Source organism: Acomys russatus, chromosome 6 (assembly GCF_903995435.1).
Source record: "Acomys russatus chromosome 6, mAcoRus1.1, whole genome shotgun sequence".
NCBI classification, from domain to species: Eukaryota; Metazoa; Chordata; class Mammalia; order Rodentia; family Muridae; genus Acomys; species Acomys russatus.
Window position 1 is genome coordinate 4,411,506 of NC_067142.1, and position 15,912 is coordinate 4,427,417.

General features: G+C 37.3%; 1 protein-coding gene across 1 annotated transcript; it reads right to left on the minus strand.

The window, feature by feature from the left end:
* Positions 1–1,061: 1,061 nt before the first annotated feature.
* On the minus strand, positions 1,062–14,582 carry Serpinb2 (serpin family B member 2). Its single transcript, XM_051147204.1, has 8 exons — positions 14,435–14,582; positions 9,555–9,731; positions 5,742–5,861; positions 5,209–5,337; positions 4,611–4,728; positions 4,175–4,317; positions 3,374–3,538; positions 1,062–1,893 (listed from the first exon to the last, which is right to left on the minus strand). Exons 2-8 carry the CDS (start codon positions 9,720–9,722, stop codon positions 1,489–1,491), a joined length of 1,248 nt encoding a protein of 415 aa, XP_051003161.1. The 5' UTR covers positions 9,723–9,731; positions 14,435–14,582; the 3' UTR covers positions 1,062–1,488.
* Positions 14,583–15,912: the final 1,330 nt, after the last annotated feature.

Consider the following 15,912-nt stretch of genomic DNA (forward strand, 5'->3'; position numbering starts at 1 on the left):
AATCCTTAGATATTCCAAACCTTTTATAAACAGAAAATCTCTAGGTACAACAGAACTTTTTCCAGTAGAAACCTAGAAGGAAAGGCATTGAATCAACCAGGAGCAGTTGAGTATACAATGCCAATGTCATCTTGGTCCCTGGCATGGATTGATAAATACCATAAACTGGGAAAACAAGGGAATCTATCTCCGTGGTACTGGAGGCTGAACCTGTGACTTGAGAGCGAGCATATACTCAGATTTTGTTGAGAGTTTTTTCTTGTTCTTTAGCTGGCTACTTCCTTGTTTTATCTTTACTTGGTCTGGAAATATGAGGTATGGTTCTTTTATATGCTTTAAGGGAACCTACTCTAATCATGAGGACTCTACTGTGCTCACCAGCATCATATTATCTTCCAAATATTGTGTTTCCTTCAAAGGATGCTTCATAGGACTTTGACATATACTGTTGTTATAGGCCCTCTGTGCAACACAAGTATTTATGCTCTTTCCTCCTATTTGTTTATTTTTCTATGGTCCCACACATGACACATTGTGGTTAGTTCTTGGGAATCAAAGTGTTGTAGCTTGTCTGTGGAATATTCCCATACTTTAAAGGCTTGCTCCTCTGACTGATGTTATTAGAAAGTAATGGAAACATTTAAGAGGCAGAGCCTGATGGAAAGTTGAATTATCTGGTCATGTTTTCTAATGAACTTGTCGAGTACCAGCCTCTTCTTCTGCTCTGCATATGTACACTGGAATGTTCTAGACACATTCAACCACATTCAACCACATTGCACTCGTCACCACAGACACAAGAACAACAGGGCTACCAACCTTGTACTGAAACATCTAAAGCAATAAGCCAACATAGAACTTTTAACTTTATTATCTCATGTATTTTATTACAGTAATAGAAATATGATTCACAAATAAGGACTGCTAACAAACAACAGTGGGTTAGTAAGCATGCTTATTATATATGCCTAATTATCAATGGGTTGCAGATACATATGACATAAAATGATAGAAATATAGCATGTTAGTGCTTTTAGTTAGGTATTTTTGTCTGGGTGATTATTATGGGAAAGAACAAAAGGACTCGTATTTTCCTTCATTATTACATCAAATGGCTGCTTTTTTAAAATGGAAAATTATCTGATCCACTGCTTCTTTATTGTTACACTTTCATTAAACAGAGGACAAAAGTTTGTAAAACTGCTATTTTATAAATAATAAATAACACTGTATAAACTGAAGCTATAAAGACAAAGTGGTAATGATGAACTAAATAAACATCATCTGGTTTTAGGAAACAAAATAATCATAAAGTTATCCTGTAATCATTGTTGACAGTTGCATGGTTACTTTTAGGTTCATATTTAGTATATAGCAGAAGTACAGAAATGTGTAGGAAAGTCTTCAAACTTTTGGCACTTGAAGAAGCAATTTTGAGGCGTATAGCTCACGCTACAAAATATAATGTAGAAATAAGATTATCTCCTTTTATGGTGAGGAAAATCTACCAAAAAATAGTACCACATTTGCAGCTTTGTTAATAATAAAGAAAATGAAGGGATGATCTGCCACAATCTGTGGGCCTCCATGACCAGTTCTCCCTGTCATAACTGCCCCAGTCCCACCAGCTGCTATAGTGCCCTCCTCATTGACATCCACTGTGGCTTGATGGAACACTTCCGAAAGAAAGAGGTCATTCCTCTCGGACATTCCTGAGAAGTTGGCCTTGCCCTTGTTGAAGGCATCCTCCATGCCCATGCTTCTCAAAATGGGTTTGAGTTCATAACGTTGATCTAGTTTGAACTTGGGAATGTAAACCTCAACGTCATCTTCAGCCATTGTGTCTTTGCTGATCCACTTGTTGAGTTTATCAAAGGTTATTTCACTTTCCAGCTGAAAAGCATAAGGAACAAACAAAGTAAATTTGAGAAAGGAGGAAAAATAGTCAAATGTCTAATGTTAAAAACCAGGCTTGAAGTGCCTGGAGAGATGGCTCAGTGGACTACTTTTCCAGGAGCCCAATGTTGATACCAAGCACCTACATAACAGATCACAAACATAAGTGACTCCAGTCTCAGGAATCCAATGCCCTCTCCTGGCCTCCATGGACACTGCACACATGAAGTATACAAACATTCATGTAGGCAATATAGCCATAAACATAATGATGATGATGATGCTTTAAAAATAAATTTCTAAGCTGAGTGTAGTGATGCATGCCTTTAAGTCCTGCACCCAGGAGGCAGAAGTAGATGGATCTTTGTGAATTCAAAGCCACCCTGGTCTATGCCAGACCAGCCAGGGGTACATATTGAGCCTCTTTCACAAAATATACATTTATATCAGCTGCAATTGCTCCTCAGTTAGAGGTGGGCCTTCATGTGTCCTTCCACTATCCAGTTTTTGGTGGCTTGATCTTTTGTAAGTCTCTTGTTTGAGCTCACTAGTTATGTGAGGTCATGTCCAGAAAACACTGAGGACTACAGGGAAAGGGGAGTTGGTTTTCTTCATGGATGTAGCTCTTAATAGGTTGCCCGTATTCCAACAGGTAGTCTTGTATCCATGCTCATTAACCTCACTGAGGTTAAAAAAAAAAAAGAAAAGAGTTTATGAATTTGGTCAGAAAAGTCCTAAGAGGGTAAAGAAACAGTTGAAGTATAGGAATAAGGAGTACATCTCTTACCTGGCACACACACACACACACACACACACACACACACACACACACACACACACGTATGAAACTCTCAAACAATTAAAAAATTGAAGAAGAGTTCAAAGGAAAATGAACTCTTAACCCTACACAAAAAATTTTAGGCAACTAAAGAAAGCTGAGAATGACAGAAATGTTCTACCTTAGGGAAGAGCACACCAATTGCCCATCTAATATCAAATGTTCACGCCTGAAAGTTTACATACTAGTAACATTATACAGAGCAGGTTGTATTTAAGAATATATATATATATACATACATACATATATATATATATATATATATATATATATATATATAAGAATTTATGAAAAATAGGCACGGGTTTAAAATAAAGCAAAGAAGGGCATAGGAAGGGTTAAGAGAAAAAAGGAGAAAGAAAAAAAATCTTAGGATTATAGTTTCAAATTTTTAAAAATAGTAAACAGTTAAATAACTTTACTATGTATAATTTTAATGCACTAGACAAGTTTTGTAAGATGGTATCATACATAACTTAAGTTTTAGAGTTAGACGTTTTGTGACATAACACATCTATTATCTACTGACTCAGTTATTTCTATGACAAATTGCACACCATATACAAGGCACATGTGCTCATTTTGAGCAATGGGAATTTGTATGCCCAACTTTGAAACATTAAAATTGTAATGCATTACCAACTCCAAGCCAGTGGATGCATCATCAATGTCATCAGGAAGCAACAGGAACATACTGATATTTCCAATGTATGGAATTTCTAAGATCTGGGTCTTTAGGTCCTGTATGTATCCAATGTTCAGCTTTTCACGAAGGTACATCATCTGGACATTTTTTCTCTCATGCTAATATTGTTGAAAAGTGAAAAATAAAAGTCGATTCTCAAATGTTTAAGATATTTACATAAAGACTAAACGACTAAATTTCTGCTTAAATGCTAATAAGGAAGTATATTTTCTTCAATTTACAAAGCAAAGTGTATATTTTTAGAAAAGGTAGCCAAACATGATGGATTTTTTAAAATTTTATAGACACTACTTTGTAATAATAATAATAATAATAATAATAATAATAATAATAATAATAATAATAATAACTCATTATTATTATTATAAATTCCTAATATGAGACAGGAACTTAGGTAAATTCTATTGAATATTTACAACAGCATTTTGAACTAGATAGTATTCTAGCTTTAAAGATCAAAAATGAAACACATGGATGATAAATTAAGTTACAATATAAACGTAGAACCAATACTTAAGTCCAGGCAAATGGAATTATCAACCCATGGTCTTCTCGTCTATCCACATTGACTCTTAAGAAATTATTGAATGATACTCAGTAGCTTGAAAGAGTCAAGGTCTAACACGCATAAGCTGTAACTAACAAGTTGTTGGAAAGCCATTGAACAGTCCCTAAGTTCACTGTATCCTGTAAAGCCTTACATACATGTTAGGAAAATACATCTTGTCGCATACCGAGTTCAGACGGAAAGGATAAAGTTCTTTAAGTTTCTTCTCAAATGGAGTTTTCCACTTTCCTTTGAAGTAAATAGCATTCACCAGGACCAACTTGGTGTCTTCATCTACAGAACCTTCAGGTAACAGGTTTGTAATTTCACCTACAGAGAACACAATTCACATTTAGGTTTTTATAAGAAAAAGTACAAGAGAAACTGCATAAATACTGCATTTAAAGTATAATTATATAGTAATTGGAAAGATTTTCCTCCCTTTTATACTGTTTTCCAAAGTTTTCAGCAGTCTGAAGTATATTCAATTCAGAAGGAAGTGTAGGAGAAATTGATTGGACAAATTTTAATGGAATGTAGTGAAATTCAAGGGTGATTGCAAAAGAAATCAAAGTTGTCTATGTGTGAGGGGAGAAAGGAAGAAAACATTTCTAAAGTTTTACCTTTTGTTTGAGTCTTAACCCAGGAATTAATCTTTTTTCTAGCCTCTTCAGCACATTCACGGAAGTCTACTGCCTCTGGTTCTGTAGAGTAATATTTTTTACAGAGTTGTATATATTCCTTTAAAACAAGAAAATATTAAATGTTGCATGCATCGTAGTTGAATAAGGGATGATGTGATGAATTACAGAAAGAACAAAAACAGGCAGACATGAAGAGAAAGGGAGCTGAGGTGGTAGGGGAGGGTGTAGATCCAGGGGAAAGTTTCATTCCCACCACTTATGCCCAGCCCTACACTCCAGGCCCAATTCCATCTGAAATTTGCATTAAAGACAATGAATAAGGACAAAGGTATAGCTTCCAAAATAGAGGAGAATGACAGTTACATCACTAGGAAAAGCAGTTATGTCACTCTTATAATTTGCTGCTCTTCACAGGAGACGCCTTCAACAGGGTTGGGAGAGACTGGCAGCACAGAAGAGACAGTAAGCCCATCCTTTAAAAACTGACTTAAACTTTGAACCTGCATCTGTGAATTGTGGATAAGTGACCTCACTACTGCTGTTGGAAGCAGCCCTTCTAGTTACAAGCTTCACTTACTTCCTTGAATCTTTCAGACTTTTCTCCAAACAGCTTATTGGCACTTTCCAATACATAATCTCCGAGGCATGTGTTGATTGCAGAGCTGAGAGAGTGGAAGGATGAATGGACTTTATCTCTTGCTTGTGCCTTAATAGAAGGAAGAAATATTCATTAGTAACACAGTAATATTAACTAAAGACTCCCGAAGCAATAACATTTTCTCAACACAACATATGTTATATACATATATTATACATGTACACTGTACTTATATATTATATACACGTAATACATTATATACACACGTGGTGGAACACTGATAGAATTGAAAAACAACCATGAATGAAAAGTTATCAACTCTGGATGCGGTCCTGGCTCTGCCCCTCATTATTGGATGCCCTTAGGATATTTCGCACAATACTGAGGCTCGGTGTTCTATTTATGGAACAACTATGCCACTTTCCCTTTCAGTTCAACACTATGACTTTGACAAAAGAGGCTGCTAGCAATAAAGTACAAAAGAAATATGAAGACCCAAGCGAGCGAGGTACCTGTAAAATAGCATCCGGATAATTTCCCCTTTGAATCTGCTGTGTGAAATCACAGCCACTGAAGTTTCCTGGGGTTTTTGCGGTGATGTCGTAGCCAGAAATTTTGTTAAACTGCAGGACCTGAAATCAGAATCAGGACTAATGATGACAGTCATGCCAAATTACTTCGCTCTGAATGAATGGCTCAGGTACCTCTAGTTTAGTATTTCTCAACCTGGGAGTTGCAACCTCCTTGGGGGTCAAGAAACCGGTTCACAGGGATAAACTAAGACCATCAGAAAACACAGAAATTTGCATTAACATTCATACCTAGCAAAATTACAGTTATAAAGTACCAAAAATAATTTTATTATTTGGGATCACGACAACATGAGGAGCTGTATTAAAGGGTTGCAGGAAGGGTAAGAACCACTGATGGTACGATGTCTGGCTCTCTGCCTTTGTATGTGGAAAACAAGCACAGTACTCTTTCTGCATCATAAAAATTCATGAAGTTTTTGATACTGGACATTCTAAAAATCAGTGTTATTAGGTGGTGACTTATGAAGTATGCCCTGAATTATCTAAATTTCTTCCAGCCCACCAATTATCTTAAAAACCAGTATTTTAATACCATATTTTACTTTTCAATATTTTAAATAAATCAATACAACTAACCCATCCCCTCTTCTCTGAAGTGATCTTTCTACTAAGTACATTTTAGGTTGAAGAAAGTTCGAAGCCATAGTGAGCTTTCATATGAATATTAGCAAGGATCATTTAACATAAGATATTCACACCTACTATATGTACCCACAAAGCGAAATTAATAGGAAATTGAATTAATATCTGTGTCAGGGGGAAACTGCAGATATTTAATACATGGAATCTCTTTCATTTTCAGTAGGTAGCTTCATACAGCCCTGTGAAGGTTGTGGGTATGGACTGGCCTCTGTAAATCCCTCTTAAGTCCCTTCTCCATGAATCTGTCACCAGCTCATCTTATTCTTCCTTGTACAGATATTCACATGGCCTCTTGCCTCTAATGTCTCAGGAACTTCTGGTCATGAAGCAGTTTCTCACTAAGGCCCATAGTGAAAAAGAAAACGATTTGTCCCCTGTAGGGGGAGACCTGGTAGCACTCAGAGGAAGGACAGCAGGTAGCCAAGAAGAGACTTGATACCCTATGAGAATGTACAGGGGGAGGTAATCCCCCTCAGGAACAGTCATAGGGGAGGGGAATAATGGGAAAATGGGAGGGAGGGAAGAATGGGAGGATACAAGGGATGGGATAAAATTTGAGATGTAACAAGAATAAATTATTAAAAAAATTTTAAAAAGAAACGACTTGTAAATGGGCTAGTAATCTGAGCTTTGTAAAGAGGGAAGTGGACATGTCTAGTGGATTGGTGAATTTCTACACTGGAAGGAGGTGTTGGTATTTGGAGGCCTTTCTCTGCTCTCCAACTCATGCACCATAGACCCTGCCCCAACTATCTCCCACACTCCCTCCCTCCCTCCTTCCTTTCCCCCTCCTCTGAAAGAAGGAATATTTCCTGTACAGATTTTCTGATTTTCCTACCTCCTAAGAAAATTGACCCTTAAGTTTTCTCCTGGATAGCAAGAGAGTGTTCCTGAACTGCTGTAAACTTCACTGGGGGCAGTGTCTCTTCAAGAGAGAATGTGAGGTGACTCCGGCCCATACAGAGATCAAAAGTGGCAGCTTGGCTGGGACACAGAGCTAGCAAACTTCTCTTGCCTACACAGAGATCCTCTGTAGCCCTGTGTGGTTGGGGAGATTGCTGCCCCTATCCTCTTTCCTCTTTCTGTTATAGCAATATTGCATCTCCTAGGTTACCATTTCCTAACCTGATGTCCTAATTATCTTCTTATCTGTAAAATGACTATGATAATCATTGCATCCATGTCACAGTATGCTGAGTTATGTAAGTTTCTGAGCGGTCTTCAGAAAGATTATCTATAAGAATTATAAGAGAATTAATACATTTTAGCTATTACTACAATTAATATTTCAAGATGCTTCACATATTATCTCTCTTCCTCACATCTACCTTGTAAGTCATAGGTGTTCTTTCCCATTTTATAAATGAGTAAATGGAGACTCGGAGGATTTCACTGCCTTTACACACTTACCTGAGGGCAATGATAACACTTATCACATAAAGTTCTCACATTGTTTAACATAGAAGGAAATCAGGAAGCATGGTGGCACATGCCTTTAATCTCAGTGCTGAGGAGGCAGAGGCAGATGGATCTCTGTGAGTTCAAAGCCAGCCTGGCCCACAAAGCGAATCCAGGACAGACAAAGCTACACAGAGAAACCCTGTCTTGAAATGACAAAATAATAAAAATCTCTTTATTTTGAAACCCATCAAGTTATCACTTGAACTAAGATCTCTTCATGAAGTAGTTACAAGAAAATTGCATGGCCCTACATACTGACAAAATTTTCTTGATTTAGGAAAACTGTGTCTGTCTAGTGTGACCACAGCTGAATTTTTTTCTTTAGTATATCAAAATTACTTTTTAGTAACCCAGAGTACTTCATCTGAGATTAGTGCTCTAGCTATTACTGCTCCTGGTCTTTTACATTTAAAAGTTGAAAACACCAATGCTTTCTAAAGTTTTGTAAAATGTGGTTTACTGTGTTTTTTCAAGGCAAGGAAAACAAAGAGAAAGAAGTATTGCACAACCCTGCTACTACCAGAGTTCAACAATTGAGCTGTGTTGTAAGACACCATGCTTAAACTGCCATAAGAATAGGGAGGAACCCAGCTACCTCCTGATCTGCAGTGAGACTGGCTCATGTTGTCTCTGTGAAACTTGGTGCTTGAAAACAGGCTGCCTGAAATGGATCACCATGTTCCTGAGAAGAATGCATTTATGCTCAGATATGATTCTTGTGAGAAATCAGGGAAGAGCCAATGGCGTTTTGGTGTGACTGAAAGCACAAAGCATGCTTATATTCAAAGTATATATTTTTAATATTTGCATGCATGTGAATGCAATGGAATTTTAATAAATTCTATGATTCTTCAGGTATGCTGCAGTATGTTTAAGAATATCTAAGATCTGTGAAAGACTCTGCTGTGTGAATCTGGGTCCATTCATCAAGAAAGGAGGACAGATGCCTTGCCACATAAATCTCAGCCAGTGATGCTTTACATTTTACCCACATTGACTCTGAAGACTGGCTGTCTATAATATCCATCCCCCCTGTGTAGTCACAGCTTAGGAGTTGGAAAATGTGGAGAAATCTATTAAGGCTATATCTATGTGTCTCTATGTGTATGCCAACAAAACCCACAGTGCTTTTTCCTTCTTCGTTACCCTGGCTTGAAGCCATCAGGAGGCATCCTTTATAAGAAAGAAGACCAAGCCCTACTGCCATAGCAGCCTGTTAAGAAGGAGCCTCAACTGGAAGGTAGGAAGCCATGGGAGCTCATAGGAACAGGTTGCCAGTGATCTCCTCTGTACAATGACATTTGACTTGAAACCAACTGAAGTGAATTATGCAAAAACATTTGCTTTGCAAAGTATGAGCATGATATGAGTTAAAAGAAAGGTTTTGTCTGTAACTATTTTCATCCTTGTAGGGATTCTGGTAACTTCTGCTCTTTGCGGTAGAGTAGTTTCCTGGTTTTGGACATTTCATAGGCTTAAACTTACAGGATCTTTGCTGTAATGGCTAGTGATCTTAATCCTGTCACCATTCCTGCTTTCTTAGAGTCCATACGATGTGAGCACAACACAAGAGCAAGTCTATAATTCAATTCAGAAAACACTTGGTTCTGCTGTGAGATTTAAACTTACCTTGGCCATCTGGTGTTCAGTGTCATCCCTGGCGCCAAGGAAAACCAGGGCCAAGGTGGATGAGATGCTCCATGGAGAGAAAAAGATATTCTGGTCAGGGTTTGTTTTTCTTATATGCTTAAGGATATTGAGGGCAAACATGGTGTTTGCCATGGAAAGTTCTTCCATTGCTTCGATCTAGATGGAACATGGAAAGAGAAAAATCTCTGAATGATGAACTCAACAGAGTGCCTCACTGTGTCCTGCCTAAGGTTCCCTTTCTGACTTTCCCCCATGGAACAAAATGATGGAAGGTAAAAACAGCCTAGAGACAAGAACCCTGTGCAGCACACTGTGCCCAGGTATAACATTCCCCATCACATCTCGAAACAAGAAGCACTGCTCTTTTCTTTTCCCCAGACTCTGTAAATGCTGTAAGCCAGTCCTGAGAAATGAAGAATAAGTTTATAATGAGAAATGACATGTTGTGGCATTCCTGTAATGATAAGAACAGTAATAACAATACCACTCATTTTAATTCTTACTGTCTACATGATGGATGTAGCAGACTGTAGAGACATAACTGTACTAAACACTATTTCTATAATCATTTAACCTTCACTGAAATCCTATGAGGAAAAGGACTTCTACTCCTCGGGCTACAAAAGAAGCTACTTATCCGTGTCATCAATAACAAAGGGTAGGAAAGGAAATTGAAGCCAAGAAGGAGGCTTCCATGTTTCACTCATATTAACACTACACAAAAAGACATCATGCACAAATACATACATATGCAGATTATAATACACAACACCTCCAAATGGGTGCCACCTGTACACATTCTTGTTAGGTTCAGGTGAAACGATCTTTCAACTTCTCTGTTTTTAAAACTGCACAGACTTCTTTGACAGTTGGTATCTGCATCCAGATCCTACCCTTCCCACAACATACTCCCCATACATGTGTCAGCCTTGCTCATAAAGGATTTCCTATGGACTAGGGAGTTCACGTTACTGCCCTCTTCTCCTGCCGCACAAACCAGGTGCCCAGGGAATTCAGGGATAGTCCAGCATGTAGGAACCACACAATGTGCTTAATTTATAGCTATCTAAAAATAAAGAACAGGCATGCCTTTCATGACTTGGACATACCAAAGGGGTGTGTGTGAGAAGAGATGCTGGGCGATCACTATTTTCCTAGTTGTCTATTTTTTCTTTCATCATAATCTAAAACAATCTATAATTACCAAAATACATAATACCAAACAATGACAACACTCATTTCTTTGTAAACGTTCTGGAACAAAGAGTTTCCAGAACTGGGGAGTAGTGGAGAGTCCCCTGGATGAAGTAAGCCTGTTGCTACTGTCCTGACTGTCTACAGACATATTGTGGAAAAGAGAAGACTTTGCAGCAAAATTTGTCATTCATAACATAATGCAGTTGCATTTTGTAATGACAAAAGAGTAAATTGGCTTATGCCCTCAAATTCTTCCCATCCCCTTGCCTCTTCATTTAATTTATTAAGGTGTGCGTGTGCGTGTGCGTGTGCGTGCGTGCGTGCGTGCGTGTGTGTGTGTGTGTGTGTGTGTGTGTGTGTTGGATCAGGGGCCACATGAGTGTGAGCATAGGGGAATATGACATTGTGAGGGAGTATGGAGGACAGAAAACAACTTTGTGGGGCCATTTTCCTCTTTCCATGTCTACATGGGTTCTGGGGATAGATACAACCCAGGCCCCCAGCTCATTTGTATAACTTTGTCATGACCTAGGAGGTGGATATGACTGACTGTTTTACAGACCACATTCAAAGTCTCCTGGAAGTTAAGCAACGTTTGTGAGGTCCCACAGCTCCCTGTAATGCCACAAGGATGCAGGCTGGGATCTGCCACAGGAAGCCCACAGACTTTCAGGCTTCTCATGGTGAGGCATGCATCACCACAACTGTCAGAGTTATGGAAGTGATATATTGAGAAATACTAGAAAGGGGAAATAAAAAGAAAAGTAGCAAGTCCATATTGCTCCTTGAAAGTATACTAATTTATAAGAAAACAGTATTGCTTTCCTTCTTGTTTCATCACTGATGCCAGATTAAAGTAGGTGGTTCAGAAATTAATTTCTCCTCCAGTAACTTAAAGTTACAATTAAAAGGCTTCATGCATGTGTTTAATAAATACATTATTTTAAAATATGAATAAAATGTTTCTATCTTCCTATATGAAAATTTAAATGAGAGATCAGTGCTGGGAGAGTGCATTCCGATCATTCTGCCTCATAAATCTGAGCAACAGTCTGTATACTCACACTTTGGTACTAGCAAAATTTAACAGTCAAGGCCATAATCAAAAAAGGCAGTAAATACTAAATTAGTACTTTGGTTAATTTGATAGAGAACAAAAAGTTGCTAAGTAGAGTGTTTACGTCTTTAAGATTTCATCTCAGCCTCATCAGAGACTTGAGAAGGAATAAAATTATTACACACACACACACACACACACACACACACACACACAAACTACATATACCAAGAAAGAGTTATATTAAAGTTGTGTTCATAGTGTTCTGGCTTTTTGTATTTGGCAACCTTGAAAAAAACATTTTCCTGTCTTGGTAAGTCTAAAATTCTGAATGTAAATCAGTATCTATCATATTTCATCTCTATCAACTTAAAACATCTATCTAGACCTAAAAGCAACTTAACTCCTAAACAACTAAACTTAATTGTGAAACTAGGCTACTTGGTCTTCAAAGGTATCAGAGACTTGAGAAGGAATAACATTAGTTACCTGAGTAAACAGGAAGTACAAGTTAGTAGCTTCCAATTTGAAACAAATAATGACAGAGACAGTTTGGTGCCTGAACAGTCACTCATAATAGTTTAGTTTAGTTTAGTTTAGTTTAGTTTAGTTTCACAATTAAGCTAAGTTGCTTAGGGGTTAAGATTTTTTTAGGTCTATATAGATGTTTTAAGTTGATAGATATGAGATATGATAGATATTGGTTTACATTCAGGATTTTAGATGCTCCAAGATAGGAAAATGTTTTCTTCAATGTTGCTGAATACAAACACTAGGAATACAACATTAATATAATTCCTGATTGTTTCGTGGTTCTTCTTGATTTATTTTATATATGCATAATACCTGAAATGCCAGCCCCCAGAGAGGCAGAGTGAAGTAGATCTCAATGAGTTTGAGGCCAGCGTGGTCTACCAAGGAAGTCCAGGACAGCCAAGGATACACAGCGTAAACCTGTCTCAAGAAGCAAGCAAACAACCCTAAGCTCCCCGCCCCAAAACAAACAAAAGCTCATCTCAGTCTGAGAATATAACTGAGTACTAATTGTGTGGCAACCTGTGTTCAGAGCCCTAGGTCTACCAATAATGTTGAACTAAACAACCTGAATTATTTTGTCAGGCCGACTTCAGATGATCTTGAACTTCTGATCCTCCTTTGTCTGCCTCCCAAGTGCTGAGATTACACATGTGTGCAACCAACCCTGATTTACACAATACTAGGAACTGAATCTGGGGCTTCCTGCCTGCTAGGAAAGCGAACCGCCATCTCAGCGACATCCCTTGTCCTGAAACTATAATTTTAATGATGTGCTGTTAATTAGATTTACATAAAATGAGAGCTGATGTCTTTATTGCAGTTACCCAATTATGCCTGCTACATTTGTTTGATGGGGATGATCACATGCCCTGTCTCCTCTCGGATTTCTGCTATAGTAATGAGAATGTGAGCATGTAGATATTGGACGGCTAATTCATTTCAGAGTTGGTGATTTTCCTACAAATTTCTCATATAATATTTGAAAGCTTCAAACTAATATACATATCCGCTTCATATTCCTTGGCTCTCCAACAAGCCCACATCTTATGTTTGGATGGGGCTCTTCCCAAACAACATAAGCTTGAGGTCATAGCATGACGTTACTACCACAACCTCTCTGAATGAGAACACATATGATGAGCTTCCTAACAGCATAATACACCAGGAAACGCCATATGCTTCCAAATATGACACTATTATTAACATTAGGATTAATAAATGGAAATTATCTGCTGGGCTGGGCTCTCTCCTCTTTCTGTTTGCTCCTGTAATACAAGTTTGGCAAAGGCACCAGCGAAACTTGGCAGAGATGATGAATTCAGGTGTGCCACAGGCTTACCACCTGCCACATTCCCTCTCCGCAAGAGCCTCTTGGTGGAAAATTGGATTTTGTCACAGCATTTCAATTTTTTTTGTGTGTAATTACATAATAAAAATGTTTTTAAATTGCTTTCAAAAATGAATGAGAACTAAGATAAGACTCTAGTGACAAGGAAATATCCTATGAAAAATAAAACAAGTTTCCCATGAACTTGGAGCAGTACTTTAGTTGACAGTTTTCATAATGAATAATTATCTGCTTACTAGAGAGTAAATTGTCATCTTGGTAATTTATTTGATATTTCTCTTTCACAGAATTGACCCATTACAGAACTAGGTTAAATAAATATATTTTGATACTGAATTGTTTTGACCCAAATTACAGCTTAATTTTTGTACTTTCAGGCTGTTAATTTTAAGCGAAAATTGAACTTCATTTATATCTATTTAAATGTTTAATTTCAATTGCTTAAGTATAAACATTTTAATATTTGAAGCTATTTATGTCTAATTTCATATCAAAACAATAGCTAATATAAAACATACATATTAAACCTCTTCAATAATATTAGCATTAAAACTCAAATAAATGTACATTTCAATTTCAGTTTGGCTAGTGATACATACATATTTACTGTCTTCTGAGACTAAAAGTGTAGCATTCAAAAATTTAATTTAAGTCTTAAACCAAACTCTCTTTAGTTAAACAAATGAAAAAAAAAGAACATGGTTATATTTTTGTACTCACCCTCAGCACAGGTCAATATACTAAATATTGCTATGAAGGAAGAAGAAAAAAGGAAGCCCTGGATTCACTAGAGATGGCCAGAGGAATTGCTGAAACACATTATTACCTCGTTATCTTCTGAGCAGCTGACAAACAGGAAGTACTCCTTGGAAAGCTGGCACAGTGTACACAAGGTAATGACTGGTTTTATAAGGCTCTGCCCCTCCCATGCGGCTTTTTTTTTTACTTTTTAATTTGTATTCTTTGTATGATTCAACAGTTTACTCATAAAGACATCATTAGAAAAGAAATGCTTGTTTGTAATGTTCAGTTTCAGAAACAACTTGAGAATGTGACATCATTCAAAAAATTCAAGAATTTAGCAATTTTCAATGTAAATCTTTTAGCTGAGATCTGCACCCCTCACATTTCTGTCTTTCTCCTTTCTTACAAGTCTTCAATGATAACACTAAATCTCATGATACTCAATCCACTTTAGGACTACCACCGTCTGTGGGAGTCTTTACAATAAAGGATGGAGTGTTTCTTTCCTGTGGGTCTAAGGAAAAAGAGAAACACAATTTTTCTCATTTAATAATTATTTCAAACTCTTATTTTCTCAGAACTAATAACCCAAATAATAATGGCTGACCTCTAACCTACTGTCTCAGGAAATAGCCAAAGAATTTGTCATATGCCTTTGATTACACCGTAGATCTTTCCCTACCTAAAACAAAAAGCTACTGCTTACATGGACTTAAAAAGGACAGAAACTCTTATATACTAACTAAAAATTATAATCTTGAAATATTATTTGGGAAAAATTACCAAAATTTTACTCCAGCTCCAGGGCTCAGAAATAATTTCCCACAAAATCATTAAATATACCCAAAAACATTGAGAACAAAAAGATTAAAATTACACATAACTAAATGTAATCATGAATCTAAAAAAAATATATTGCTAGAATTTATTAGAAAGAACTCAGAAACACATCTTTCAGATCACTTCTCGTCTTTTAATTCTACACTTCTATATAAGAACACAAACACGAGGCCATGGGAAGTACCATGCTTCTCCCCAGCATGCTGGGAAGACCTCATGGTTTTTACTAGAGAACTGGGATGAAGCACTCAAATGGCAGGGAGACTGAGACCAGAGATGGAGATGGTGTGAGCTCTGTATGCCTGTGTCCATGGAGCCTGACCTCATTCCTACCTTAGCTTGCTACTACAATCTCTGGTCTCATAAGAGACGAGTGAGTTAGGGGAGCAAGAGTACAATAGGCAGGTTCTTCTGTATATGCCTGGAAGTCAAGAGCAAAGTCACTTTACCTGATGGAAGACCTCAGGTCACACAATAAAAATAACTACATGCCTCCCACAAAAAAAAATAATCTTTAAACTCCTTAAATTATTCTATTATACCAAAGGGGGATTTGGGGCAGATGTGGAACCTTTGCAAACTGTGTCATCCCTGTGTTCTGTCCTTTCTTCAAG

Coding starts and splice junctions, on each gene's coding strand:
- Serpinb2 (XM_051147204.1), bottom strand. CDS start 9,722: ATGGAAGAACTTTCCATGGCAAACACCATGTTTGCCCTCAATATCCTT. Junction 5,862..9,554: donor CTGAACACCAGATGGCCAAG/GTAAGTTTAAAT, acceptor TTCTGATTTCAG/GTCCTGCAGTTTAACAAAAT. Junction 4,729..5,208: donor AGTCTGAAAGATTCAAGGAA/GTAAGTGAAGCT, acceptor CTTGTTTTAAAG/GAATATATACAACTCTGTAA.